Raw genomic sequence first — 12,745 nt, 5'->3', positions numbered from 1 at the left:
TTTACTCGAGTGAGAAACTTTACAATATAAAGCAGACAAAGTAGTTCTCTGAAGTAAAATAGCTAACTTCAATGGAAAAAAATAATAATAATAGAGAGAAAAAAAATAACAGAATGAAAGGAATAACAAACCAAATAAATTTCAAGTCTCCCAGGAAATAGAATCGTGTAGGCAAGATTGACCCGTAGGAGTAGTAGGAATTTTTTTTGAAGAGTACGATTGTGGAAAGAAGATTGAGCCGGAAGAGCTGTGTTTGACGAAGTGAGAAATTTGATTATAAAGCTGAAGTAGTGGGTTCCCTAAAAGAAAAGATTAGTGACAAGAGAAAACCCCCATAACAAAGAACGAGAAAAAAGTGAAGTAAATAATAATATAATAACACTACAGAATTATAATAGAAGATAGCAAAGGAGGAATAGACAAACCAAAGCTTCAAAACCTTTTAGTACTCAGGGCGGTTCCAGTAGGAAAGGTTGAGTTATGAGTAGCGGTTGATCAAGTGAGACTACTAAACCCTCCCCAACGAGAAACAACTAGGCCAGGCAAGGTCAAAAAAGGCCCTGTAGAAAAACGGAAATAAAAACTCATAGAGAAGAAAAGTAAGAGAGAGAGACGAACAAAAAGTAAGTTAAGACAAGAGAACAAAAGTATGATAACAGGAGAAGGAGAAAAACCACCGCAAGGAAAACAAACCTAACCTGGAACTGTGACTGAAAGAGTGGAAAGTTTGTGTGGTATGTACTGTCTTGTTCTGTGTATGATAGTCTGGTACGATGCAGTGTAGAGAAGAGAAGGGAGAAGAAGTATGATAGGAGAAGGGAAGGGGCAAGTGAAAAGAAAGACAAAAATCGTAGGTATAGGGTAGAAGGGTCTGATCTGGAGTAGGGTTGCGTGTTTGCCGCAGGTGAGTAATTCCTCTTGCAGTAAAGTAGTGCGTGGCCTGGGCGGGGAGGGGGCAGGGCGAGGGTGACAAATCGCTCATTACATATCACTCGTCCATGAAGGGTGCCCACGAGGCTTCATTTTCATTGATGCAAGTGCTAGTAATTTGTCCCGATCGCGGCGAAAGTTATCCATTGTAATGTTTGTTGAAGTTGGGTTTAGCCAGCATTATGAGCGGTCAAAATGGCCCAACGTTTTAGGGGAGATTGAATTGTGGGATAGAGCCGGTGGAGGCACCACCCCCACCGTATGGCATAATCTCGCAGCCTTTTCTGGGAGGTTGAGCAAGAGTTGGAGAGGGAAGGTAAAGTGCAGGGGCGATAAGGATCGAGAATGGGGAGCATTGCCGCTTGCTTTCTTATCTCTGTACATGCGCCAGAGGCCGCCCCAATTATTGCACTCTTCAGGTGCCCGATCATACTTACTAGCATATGGATAAGGCACAAGAGAGTTCCTCACATGCCAGGGGGCACGGCAGGTGGCCTGCCTCTGTACAGGTTCAAGTACTTTCCATCGCATTGAGACAGCGTATCTTCTCGTACGGGCCTTATTCGCGTCGCAAAGGGTCTCCCTAACCGAATCTCGCTATTTGCTTAAAATGGGGCGATTTGGGGGTCTTCGTGCCTTCTTGTTGGCTCAGATAAAACACATATCACACGCTACATTGTTGCTACATTCTGCTCCCAAAACTCTCGAGTGAGAAACCGTGAGCCGGGACTCTTGGTGCTGCTGAAATCTAGCACAATGACATCAGAACAGAAACGATTAACAGGACTATCTACTCTGCTACGAAGAGCACCTAAATACAATACAATCTCAAATACAATAAATTTCACTTAATGATATACTGCCAGCCCGCAAACTAGCTGTGTAAGAGTACAATCAAATACAAAATCAACATCAAACGACAAAAATACCGGTCCTCACTCGCCCGCCCTATTTTTTCCACCCTCATGAACGGCTGTTCCAAAGCCATGCAATCAATCGCTCAATCTACCCAGATAAAACATGAATTTCACCATGCACCGCATCTATGCAAAAAAAAAAAAAAAAAATCAAACAAGCAGCATTACTCCAACATGCAACCCAGGTAATAGACAGATGGACGAATAACCGGATTCCACAAACCAAGCAAGCGAACAATAAGCAAGGCATAAGTCAGTAAAGCAAAAATCAAAGTCACAATCAAGCCTTCAATCTCCGTTCCTCGCAAGATACGCATACGGGTACTTCCTTTCCCCTATCACCACGGATGAAGAAGCGGCCATCATCGAATTTGGTGGAACATTCCTGCCAAGCCATTAGCATGTTACGCAGATCACAATTGGCGGCTAGAGTATCATACAGTACAACAGAAGCACGCCTCATGCCACTCCGCTCCCAGGGCTTTGACTACAGTCTCGGTGATCGGCTGCCTGCATTTCTTACAACGACCACTATAGCGCTTCTGGTAGCAGCCCACACACCAGGCGTATCCATCCTTTTCGACGAATTTAGATGAGGGGTTGAATGGCTATCACAAGTCAGCACTCGCTCAAACCAGGCTTGACAGTGAAAACCCACATCACCGCATTCCGCGCAGAAAAAGTGACCAACGTGCCAGGTCCCACCACATGCCATAACCACCTCACCTTCAATAGGTGTCTTACAGCTCCTACACCTCGGAGAGTACAACTCGTGGAAGTCTAGATGACAGTAAAACTTGACTCTGTGGGCGGCCGCAGTAGATCCGGAAGATATAGAACTCTTATCATCCTGAAAAGCCTCCGCACGTTTTCTGCGGCTCTCCTCGGGTTCCGGGAAGAATCCCACGTGTTCGAGGCGAGTGTGGCAATGGTCGCAGCGGAAGCACTCTGGGTGAAAACGAAGGGATGAAGCAGACACTACACGACCCTCAATTGGGGTTCTACAATACGCGCATGAAGCGGTAGGGCCACGGCCGGCAGAAGACGCGGAAGAGTAATTCGAGGAAGGAGGTTTCGGGAATGCACGAGGTGTAGGAAGAGGACGCCTGGATGCAGATGGGGTAGGAATTGGGGGTTCTGCTGAAGCTGAGGGCAAATGCTCGTCCGGAAGTGAGATGGAAGGCACTGGAGGAGCTGGCCTGGTGTCTTTCTTAGCCTCAACACCATTCGGGAAGCTTATGGCAGGCGCCGGTGGCCGAGAATTGCCTTCCGGAGCACGAATTGTCGGAATAGGAGGAGTCCCCGTAATCGTGGAGGTAGAACTCGAAGAAGTAGGTGGAGGACTGTCACTGATGACAATCCCGACAACCGGTGGTGGCGGAGGCTGCACCTGAGCGCCATACTTCTGATTATTCTTTCTAACAGCACCAGTGGTCTGCCCACTCCCAACTCTAGGCAACGGTCTTCTCCCCAAATCCTTCAAAGCCTCCGCCTCCGCAGCATCCGCATCCTCCCCCTCAGACCCAGACATTGGCGGGGACGGCAATGGCACAGGATTAGTAGTGTATCGCGGGCTATTCTCCTGCGTTGGCTCCCGCATATGCGGCTCAATAAACTCCCTACGTGCACCCTGAATACCAGCAAACTCCTTCAATCCTGGGGCGATCTCCGGCACGACCGGAAGTCCCTTCTGCATCGGCTCGACTGAAGAACCCTTCCCTCCAATGGTTGGCGTCGAGCGTCCAGACATGGATGTCTTGTTAATCCTCAACGGGGCAACGGCAGGCAACGGGGCGCTAGGCAATGATCTAAAATGCAAAGTCAATTCCTCTTCAATCTGTGGAGTAGCGGAGCGTGGAGGAGGATGTGTCGGTGGCATAACGACGAGGGGAGGGGAAGACGGTCTGGAAAGCGTAGGTAAAGCCCAGGTCACACTCTTCTTGCGCGTGATTGTAGCACCGCCAGTGGAAGAGTTTGTAGATGCGGTAGAAGACTCCGAATTCGACCTCCCGTGTCCATTTCCAAACTTGGAAAAGTCCCGGAAACTAAACGAATCCCGCTTCTTCTCCGAGTTACTCCTAGTAAGTGTTGGGACACGGGGAATTGGGACGTCCCCCATCCTCCCGTTCTGAAGCGATACGCCGTCCCAGCCTTTCCCTTTATCAGACGGCACAGGTGTTGGAGAAGTGGTTTTAAACGGGGATAAGGACGGTGTGGAAATGGTGTTGGATCTCTTGTGCGAATTCCTCCTCAGCAACCAGCCCTCCCGCCGGGACGTCTCATTAAATGATTTGGCCGGAGAGGTATTTGCTATACGGGGTGGTGTGAATCTTGAGGGAGTGGAATATGTCGACGGTTCGGATGTTGTTTCCGTCGGGTCGTTGGAACTCTGGGGTGCCCATCTCGTTTTAGCTGCTGATGATAATGGACGGGCACCGCTAGGTCGTTGGGGACGGTTGGAACGTAGATCAGAAAGGTACGATTCTGGAGAGACGGGAGTTAGCCAGGCCATCCTGAAGCCGAGTTCGCAGTATTATTCTTTTGATGGTGGAGAAAATGGAATAAATACCCAGTTGTTCCTTGGTCATGTAAGAGACACGAGCTTGGTCCGCCATATTTGTTTATATATATCCCAATCCCGGAATGGGGAAATTCAACAAGGCACAAGGCTACAGGTATGATAGATTAGGTTGTGCTTTTTCGTCCAGGAATGTGATGTGTGAAGATTGTAGGGTGTAGGATATAGGTGTGTGCATATAATATAAGTATGGTAAATGTTGTAGTGGTAGCGGCCTGAGATTCCTCAGGCAAAAAGCGGAAGGGAAAAATCTGAAAATTTCAACGGTTTGAAGATGAGGATGAAGTTGAATGGAAGGTGGTTGGGTGGAATGAGTGATGGAGCGCTTGTATGATACTTGTGGTCAGAATAAGATGGGAGTAAGGAAGAGAAGGAGGGAGGGAGAGAGGAAGGGAGACGATGAAATGAGATAGCGTATAATAATTGTGGCACCGGGAACTAAAATTGTAGCGGCCAGCGGAGAGGAGAGAATAATTGGGAAGTCAAGGATGGAATATTCCAGCCAACAGGAATAAAGTAAGCCTCTGATTTGTCCAGCACAGAAATGCGTTGTTGTTTTGTTTTCGAGTGCCGGCATCTGGTGGGGGTTGCTTAGCGCCGTTGCTAGGAGTTACGTTGGACGGTACCCTGTTCATAATATCACATGACTAGATAACTCATGATCTGATTAGATTTAGTCCCGTCTCGTTCAGCTCTACCCATTCCCGACCAAATCTACCTTAAGCTCTCCTGTCGCCATCACCATTACAACCACCATTCCTCAACAGTAAACATGTCTTCCCCGGGTAATTCCCCTTTCAGCGTTGTTTAAAAAAAGGAAAAAAAGGGAGATTTTTCCAGGCGAACTTCTCAATCCCAACTTACTGACAAATCGAAATTAATCAGGATCCGTCCTCTCAGACATTGAAGCCTCTCCATTAGCAGCATCTCCCGAGCGTCCAACCGGAAATAAGTATGATCGCCTCTTTGGCTCAGATAATGAAGGCGCGGTGGCTCGTGATGAGGAGGCGGAAGCTTCCGACGACGAAGACATTGGACGAAAACGCAGAAGCAGAGTAACAGATAATCTTGACGGCGTGAACGACGAGGAGGAGGAGGAGGAGGATGGTGATAGAGGTCTATTCGGTGATGACGATGACGACGAGCCCGAGAAGTATCTACTTCCCCACCTCTACAGCGCCTATCTATAAAAATATTGACCGGATATCTACAGAAAGGACCTAAGCGACGTCGAATCTCACGCATCCCATGATCCAGGAAACGACGAACAGCAAACCTTCCACTCAATCGATGTCTCCCTCCCTCGCCATGCTTGTCCAGACCAAGGCAATGACGACCTCTACTTAATGCGCATACCATCAACTGTGAACTTCCAACAACAAATCTTTTACCCAGAAAATTTCACAATGCCAAAGGCCACCGAAGACTCAACCGTAAGCCCATATACAATGGCCACAACCACAATCCGCGTCCGCAAGTCCCCAGCAAACCCATCGGTCCTACAGTCCAACGCGCGAGTAGTAAAGTGGTCCGACGGTTCCCTAAGTCTCCAAATCGCCTCGAGCCCAAACCTCTACGACTTGACCTCCAAGCCTCTCGCCCCGCCGCAGAACTCAAAAGCCTACGACGCAGCTCAGGACAGTCACACCTACCTCCTCACAACCCACGAATCCGCTGGCATGCTCCGCTTTGTCGGGCATGTAAATACCCACCTCAACCTCCTGCCAACATCTACCTCCCAGGCCAACGCAGAAGCCGTAAACCGCCTCCAAGAACGCCTCTACCAAGCCCAATCCACTCGTGGGGCTCGCGGCCGCGGTGCTCAAGCCCTCGAAATTTCAGACATGCGCGACCCAGAGGCCGAGCGCAAAGAGGCCGAAAAGCAACACCGCGACAAGGAGAAACTCGCTAAGAAAGCCGAAGCCAAGAAAGCCCGCGCTAGTAGGAATGGCGCCGGCGCTGACGAGGATAGCAGAGCTGCGGCAAGGAGATCCTACCCGAGGAACAGTCACACCACTAGGAGTAAGCGTGACTCTCCGCCTATCGGGGGTAAAGGTGGCCGGAGTAAGGAGGATGAGTATGATCTTGAAGACGGTTTCTTGGAAAAGAGCGAGGATGATGAGGAGGATGAGATGGAGGAGTCTGAAGACGAGGGGGATCGCAGAAGAGGTCATGGGAAAAAGAGGGCTGTCAAGAAGAGGATTCCCAGTCCTGAGGAGGAGGAGGAGGAGGAGGAGGAGGAGGAGGCAGAATTCACGGATGAGGAGAGAGCGCCGAGCCGTACCGTGCGTGCTGGTAAGCGCAGGAGGGTCATAGACGACGATGAGGAGGATGACGACGATGAATAAAACTGTATTCTAGTGGTTTCTCTCTTTTCCTTGCTCCGCCAAATCCGGCCTTGCTAGTCCCTAGACTGTCTGCTCTGCACCTTCCGTCCACCATCAGGTTTTACCATATTCACATGCTCAAGTATTGCCCCATAATCATCTTTAGCCGAGTGACACCCCATGCTCCACAACCCAAACATGATTCATTGAAATAACCCCCAAATAGCATAAATACACCCAAGCACCAACCCCTCAAAATATGAAAACCACACGAAAGCGAAAAAAACCGAAAATTAACAGCGAAGGAAAAAAGGAGCAGCCGATACCCATATAACAAAACACTAATTAGCAAGAATATCTAAATGCCGCCTTTTGCCCCGACCCCCGTCCTCTCCCTTGGTCTAGAAGGATGACGGCCTAAGAATCACCACTCAACGCCAAACAAGCGTCAACCGCTGACCCAACGCTGTCCAATCGTCAGTCGAGCTTTTCTCAAATCCTCAAGCACGCCGCCGGTAAAGAACAGCACTAACCTCCCCTGCTTCATCCGGACCACGTCAGCAATTATCTCCTTGTCCAGGTCCGGAAACATGTTCTGTAGCACCTGGACCACACTCTCGTGCTCCCTCCGTTGGATCATGCGGGCTTGTTCCACCTCCGCGGATGCCTGGCGGGCTGCGGCTTCTGCTGCTGTGAGCTTGTCCTCGCGTTTGCGACGGCCGCCAACGGCTGTTAGGAGACTGTCTTCCGCGCTGGGGGAGCCACGGGGGGTGTTTCCCGGTGCTGGAGTTAGGGCGGGTCCTCCAGCGGCTGTGGTTGCGTTGCCGGTTGTCGGTTCATCTATGAACATTCGCCCAATGGTGGTTAGCGGGCGCTGGATACTGCGGAGAAGACCAGCCACGGCGAGTTTTTCATCATCACCATTGGAGGTAGAGGAGTCGTTGCTCTCCCTCGAGGAGGTGGAGAAGCGGGGTTGCTCAGACGATACCCTAGGCGTTACCGATGGGCCGGAGCGGTCACCCTTCTCGTTGACAATTTCGCCATCATCTCCTCTGGATGCGTCAGTAGTAGTTGTTGGCAATGGGCGTTCCGCTATCTGCGCTACAGCTGCCTCCACGTTTCTCTCAAACTCCTCATTTGTGATGGTTAGGCTTGAGCGATCAAGTCCTTCTATGAACTGAATTGCTCCCATCTATCTATAAATCAGCTACAGCCTCCAGCGAGCCGCGTGAAAACGCACCAAGCTACTCAAATAGTATCCCGCTTCCCCATTAAGTTTATCCGGGTTCCTGAATCGTAGGATATACTGTACGTTGCTCACCAGGTTGGCCGGGTTCGCTCTGAGAACGACATAAATCAGCAGCGGTACAAACTTATCCGCACTCTCGTCACCGCCAGAATGCCGCAGTAACCCTAACCCACCATATTAGCATCATTAGCGCACCCAGAAACTTTCGAATGACTCACCAAATATCACTTTGCAGCAATTAAGCACACAAATGACTTTATCCCTGGGAGCTCTATAACTGCCCATCTTGGTCATTTCGTTGACCGCCAAGTCAAGGAATTTCCGGCCATTCTCTTCGGTAACAGCGTCCCGAATGTCAAGATGCTCCTCACGAACCCAACCGTAGATTCGCACCTTCTGTGCCAGGACTTCATCTCTCTCAACGTCCTCTTGGTGCTGACCTCTTCTTCCAGGAAACCTTTCATCCCGATTCCTCCGGTACCGCCTAGACCCAACGGTAGGATTTGCCTGAGGCGGTGAAATCTCAGGCGAGAAGGCTTGCGTGTACAACCTGTTCATAACAAGCTTCTCCATTCCTTCTCTAGCATTGTCCATCTCCACTTCACCCACATTTAGCCAAACCTCGCATGTCTCCATTTTTCCGTATATGAAATTCAAAAAGTCAGACACAATCTTGACCTGCTCATGGACCATCCATTGCTTCTTCGCAAACTCGTTTAAAAAGCTGCGAAGGAATTTTGCCACCGGGTCAGCGGACCGATGGCGTAACTGAGATAAAAATCTGTGAAAGTCGAATGGGAGGTCTTCATCCGGGGGCGGTGGTTGGTGAACAGTATGTGCGTGTGCAGTATGGGAATCCGGTTCTTTTGATAAGGCCGACTTGCCTTTTTCTAAGAGGCTAGGCGTGACGGATGAAGCGCGGGCCAAGTAATCGGCCCCATCAAGCGAGGACGTTCTCGGCGGGTGTCGAGCGCCAATCATTGCTTCAGCTAGAGTTGGCGAAGCTGAAGAACTAGGGTGTAGATGTTCCGTAGAGGCCGGGGCACCACCTTGTTCAAAAATATTATGAATTTCAGAACGGGTACTATCCCCCGCCTCGTCCTCGGAGGAAGATCCACTCGATCTTCCCTGTTGTGATGAGCCCCTGCGGGATGGTGATGCCGATTTCGAACAAGGCCTGCTGGGCCGGGGCATAGTCGATGGGAAAAGATGCACCCTATCCTTTGGCGGCACATCTTTTGGAGGCACATCTTTCGGTGGAACGTCCTTTGGTGGGACATCTTTTGGTGGCACGTCTTTTGGTGGAGGTGGGGGGGGAGGAGTAGAAAGAGCAGCATCCTGTTCACGCTTTGCAAGCGCATCGTCCTTCAAAGGTGTAGGAGGTCTATAATCCTCACCGTCGTTCCCGGGTATCAACGAGTCCATAGGGGCCGCAGGAACCGATTCCGGATTTAAGGGGGAGATGGATAAGGTCCCAGCTTCGCTGGCTAACAGATCTATTGAAGCTTCAGACGATGTGTTTGGCGGCTGAGAAGATTCCCCTTCCTCCTTTTCCTCGGGCCCAATAGGTGTCGGAGTGGATCCCATTTCGATTTCCACTCCCGCAGGTGTTCTTGCCTTTTGGTCAGCCCCAACCCTATCCAAAGTTTGTTCCTGAGCGGGTGTGACATGCACGCTTGCTATCGAAAGCCCGCTTCCATTCCCTTCGAATCTTCCTCCGAAAGCCTTCTGAATGTTCTCCTCGTCAAACCTCTTCGAAACAATCACTCCATTGCTCTTTCCCGTGCCCCCCTTGACGCCGCCCTCTTCACCCACTACCTCAGCTTTTCCTGAAGGACCAATACTTGGCGATTCAACATAGTCAACCATCGTCGAAGGTGAAGAAAGTGAAGTGACGACAAGGTTTGGTGACCCTTTAAATCGTAACTAGCGTGCCAAGCGTGGCTGGTCCACGGAGAGCCCTAAGCTAGGCGTGCGGCAAGGGTGAGTTAGGTCACAGGAAGCTATGGGTAAAGTTCGTCTGTGGTATGGCAATATTGTTAAAGGAAAGAGGAGAGAAATGGCGGAGGAGAAGGGAAGCAGAAACTTCTTAACAGTAAGAATGATGTCGTATTTTCAGGTCAGAGGAGAAAGAAGAAAGTTCTTGCCAGTATCCTGTGCAATAACAAGGAACCTGAAAACGCCCAGACCGGGCAAACTCATGCCGCCCTCAAGGAGCTGACAAAGTTGGCCCGGAGAGTCTTGGCAACACACAGCATCGCAGGAATCACTACTCGTACACATACAAGTACAGTACATATCCCATCCCGTCATGTCCCTCCTTCCTGTTCCTTCACTTCTGATATCTTACTTTAAATACTTTGCAGTTTTTAGTATCCTAAACCTCCGTATGAAAGTGTCCGCGAGTTCGCTTTCAAATAGTTAAATGCAAAAAAAAAAGTCCTAGATATCATACTCCGCCATAGGCATAGAGCGCCCTAGAATTATGATGCCCTCTAAGCCTCACAAGATCCGCGGGGGGAAGAGCCAAAGTATCTTACAAGGGACATATAATTTATGTGGGGACGGGAAAACTCCCAACAATCCCGACGCCCAATCAAGTAAGCCTATATTAGATATGCACAGAAATCCAAAACGCATGGTGAGGAAAATTTTTTTTTTTCTTCTTTGATCACAAGATCTCTGCTGCTGTGAGATATGAGCCTGGAACCAGCGGGGTGGGTGGGAGTTTTTCCGTTACTGTATCCCTCGGGCTCTTTCCCCCTCGCTATCATACTATACTTGAACTAACCATGCCAAGGTTCCTGCCGATTGTGGAACAGTGCGCAGTTCCAAATCTTGCAGCATGTCTAAGACATGCCTTTCAGTTCAATGTCACTTCTCAGTTCAACATAAGATTCACCCTCCACTGTTTTTCCAACCTCCAATTATCTTGATCAAAACACAGTATCAATGCCAGAAAGTTATAGCAATATCGAGTCTAGAATTGGTGATACTTGTCGGAGGTTGTTGGAAATTGAGAGGCCAAATATTACTATAGTTGCACATGAGTTTGAGATGTCTGGGAATAATCTCAGAGCAAGGTGGAATGGATAATAATTAAAATCCATTTAATAAACAACTGATATATGTAGAGGAGTTGTCTGTATGCATATATGTACTAGTTGTTAGGCGGAGATGATTGGTATAGACTCAGAATTGTCTAGGCCAATCAAGATTTGTTTTGTAGACAGAGATTTGTCCAAGAAGGCTCAAAGAGTTACTTGTTTCATTTATGACTACTAAGAGTATAAAATTGTAGAGTTCAACCATGAAGATAATATTATATTGTTAAGGTCTCTTCTCTGTTGCCTGATAATCTCTTATCAGCTTAGAGATACTTCTTGTGATAAAGTATTTAGTATATAAATGGTACCAATATGGCTTAGTGAGGAAAGTGGTTTCACCTGACTCAAAATGATGAGTTATAGGTATGTTAAGCTTTTCCCACATATGACCAAAATGGTCATATGACTTTTTTATGTTATGATTTATTATGTTTGCCACATGATTCAATTATGAGTTATGGTAATGTATTTGCAAGATGCTAGTCAAGTTATCAGTGATAGGTAAGATAGTTGGCAGGTGGTCTGCTCTACCAGAGAGAAGGTGAGAGCTGAGAACTAAAGGAGGATTTGAGGGTGTACTGAGAAAACTATAAAGTAACCATTCAACTAAGTATATTGAAATACTGTCTGTCGAAGTCTACTGTTTCCATCATAGAATCAGGCGGTCTTTAAATACATAAATCCGTTCATGTCTAGCATGTATGAGACTATTCAAAGATATCGAATGATACACTGTGGTAAAACTGTTAGGAATACTGGGATCTGATATCTAGGAATCACCCTAAGTAGGGTAATCCCACCCGGAATTGGAATCATTGGTCTCCAACACCCCTCTATGGCCCCTTTACAGGGCCTGCATGTCATCATACCTATTAACCTCAGTTGGGTCCTGTGACTATAATGCCACAGAATTGAAGGTGTCAGAATAACACCATATATGTTGCCGCCATATGTCTGATCAGATCCTGATAGTAAGATATATGAGAGGGGAGCTTCAGCTAGGTCTGGGAAGTAGAATAGAGTAAATCCATCAACTACTCAGAGGGTTACTAAGTTTCAAATATGTAATGACTTTAGTATAGGTCTTAGGTAATAGGACGTTTTCATACAAAGAAGATGGTATCGAATGGTAAAGGATCTCAACGAGAGACCAATACATTTACATCCACTCTACAATAACCAGGAGAGGCTAAAACTCCGAGGGATACTACTACAGAAGCCAATGGACTTCATGGAGTGATACAACTTGGTTTCAGAATATATTGTAGCCACAGGGATAACTTCTAAAACTATATCAGCGATTAAAATCCTGTTACCCAGAGCAACTAAGGGTTTTTCACCAAGGGAATATTTGTCAATCTGGTGGAATAGCTTCCTGTGAATTAGTAGGAAGTTTTCCAGAAGACATCTATCTATTGAGTAAGAAGTTATGAAGGTTTGAAGTCAGATGATATAAAAAGAATGTGATTACAACTACCTCTACAGATATAACCTGTAGATGAAACTGATCATTTCATTAATAACGGAGACAATAGGGGCCAACTCAGTTCAACTTGAGAATTAGGCCACAAGTCTAAAGACTCTAATGATCGATTAACTACTATTGGGAACAGTATAGTTTCTAGTTAGTTATATTG

General features: G+C 47.8%; 3 protein-coding genes; 1 reads left to right on the top strand and 2 right to left on the bottom strand.

Moving 5' to 3' along the window:
• Positions 1-2,127: 2,127 nt before the first annotated feature.
• GSTUM_00009261001 (uncharacterized protein) lies at positions 2,128-4,729 on the bottom strand (the record flags this gene model as incomplete). XM_002840584.2 has 4 exons in its annotated part: positions 4,417-4,729; positions 2,506-4,331; positions 2,288-2,455; positions 2,128-2,232 (listed from the first exon to the last, which is right to left on the bottom strand). Exons 1-4 carry the CDS (start codon positions 4,460-4,462, stop codon positions 2,128-2,130), a joined length of 2,145 nt encoding a protein of 714 aa, XP_002840630.1. The 5' UTR covers positions 4,463-4,729.
• Positions 4,730-5,197: 468 nt separating this feature from the next.
• Positions 5,198-6,773, top strand: GSTUM_00009260001 (uncharacterized protein; the record flags this gene model as incomplete). The annotated part of the gene is made up of 3 exons (XM_002840583.1): positions 5,198-5,210; positions 5,311-5,578; positions 5,639-6,773. The coding sequence occupies 3 exons, from the start codon at positions 5,198-5,200 to the stop codon at positions 6,771-6,773; spliced, it is 1,416 nt and encodes a 471-aa protein (XP_002840629.1).
• A 155-nt stretch (positions 6,774-6,928) lies between these two features.
• Positions 6,929-9,871, bottom strand: GSTUM_00009259001 (uncharacterized protein). XM_002840582.2 has 8 exons: positions 9,676-9,871; positions 8,497-9,613; positions 8,344-8,436; positions 8,220-8,286; positions 7,993-8,165; positions 7,494-7,944; positions 7,286-7,436; positions 6,929-7,218 (listed from the first exon to the last, which is right to left on the bottom strand). Exons 2-8 carry the CDS (start codon positions 9,586-9,588, stop codon positions 7,170-7,172), a joined length of 2,076 nt encoding a protein of 691 aa, XP_002840628.1. The 5' UTR covers positions 9,589-9,613; positions 9,676-9,871; the 3' UTR covers positions 6,929-7,169.
• Positions 9,872-12,745: the final 2,874 nt, after the last annotated feature.

This window comes from Tuber melanosporum (genome assembly GCF_000151645.1).
Source record: "Tuber melanosporum whole genome shotgun sequence assembly, scaffold_54, strain Mel28".
Taxonomy (NCBI): domain Eukaryota; kingdom Fungi; phylum Ascomycota; class Pezizomycetes; order Pezizales; family Tuberaceae; genus Tuber; species Tuber melanosporum.
The sequence above is the reverse complement of the archived record's forward strand: the minus strand, read 5'-3'. Positions and strand labels throughout refer to the sequence as shown.

What these genes read in the sequence shown, in the direction of transcription:
- GSTUM_00009259001 (XM_002840582.2), bottom strand. Translation starts at nt 9,588, where the DNA reads ATGGGATCCACTCCGACACCTATTGGGCCCGAGGAAAAGGAGGAAGGG. An exon ending in CGCCTCAGGCAAATCCTACC is followed by an intron (nt 8,437 to 8,496) that starts GTTGGGTCTAGG and finishes AGAAGAGGTCAG; the next exon opens with CACCAAGAGGACGTTGAGAG. An exon ending in TTGCTGCAAAGTGATATTTG is followed by an intron (nt 8,166 to 8,219) that starts GTGAGTCATTCG and finishes ATGGTGGGTTAG; the next exon opens with GGTTACTGCGGCATTCTGGC.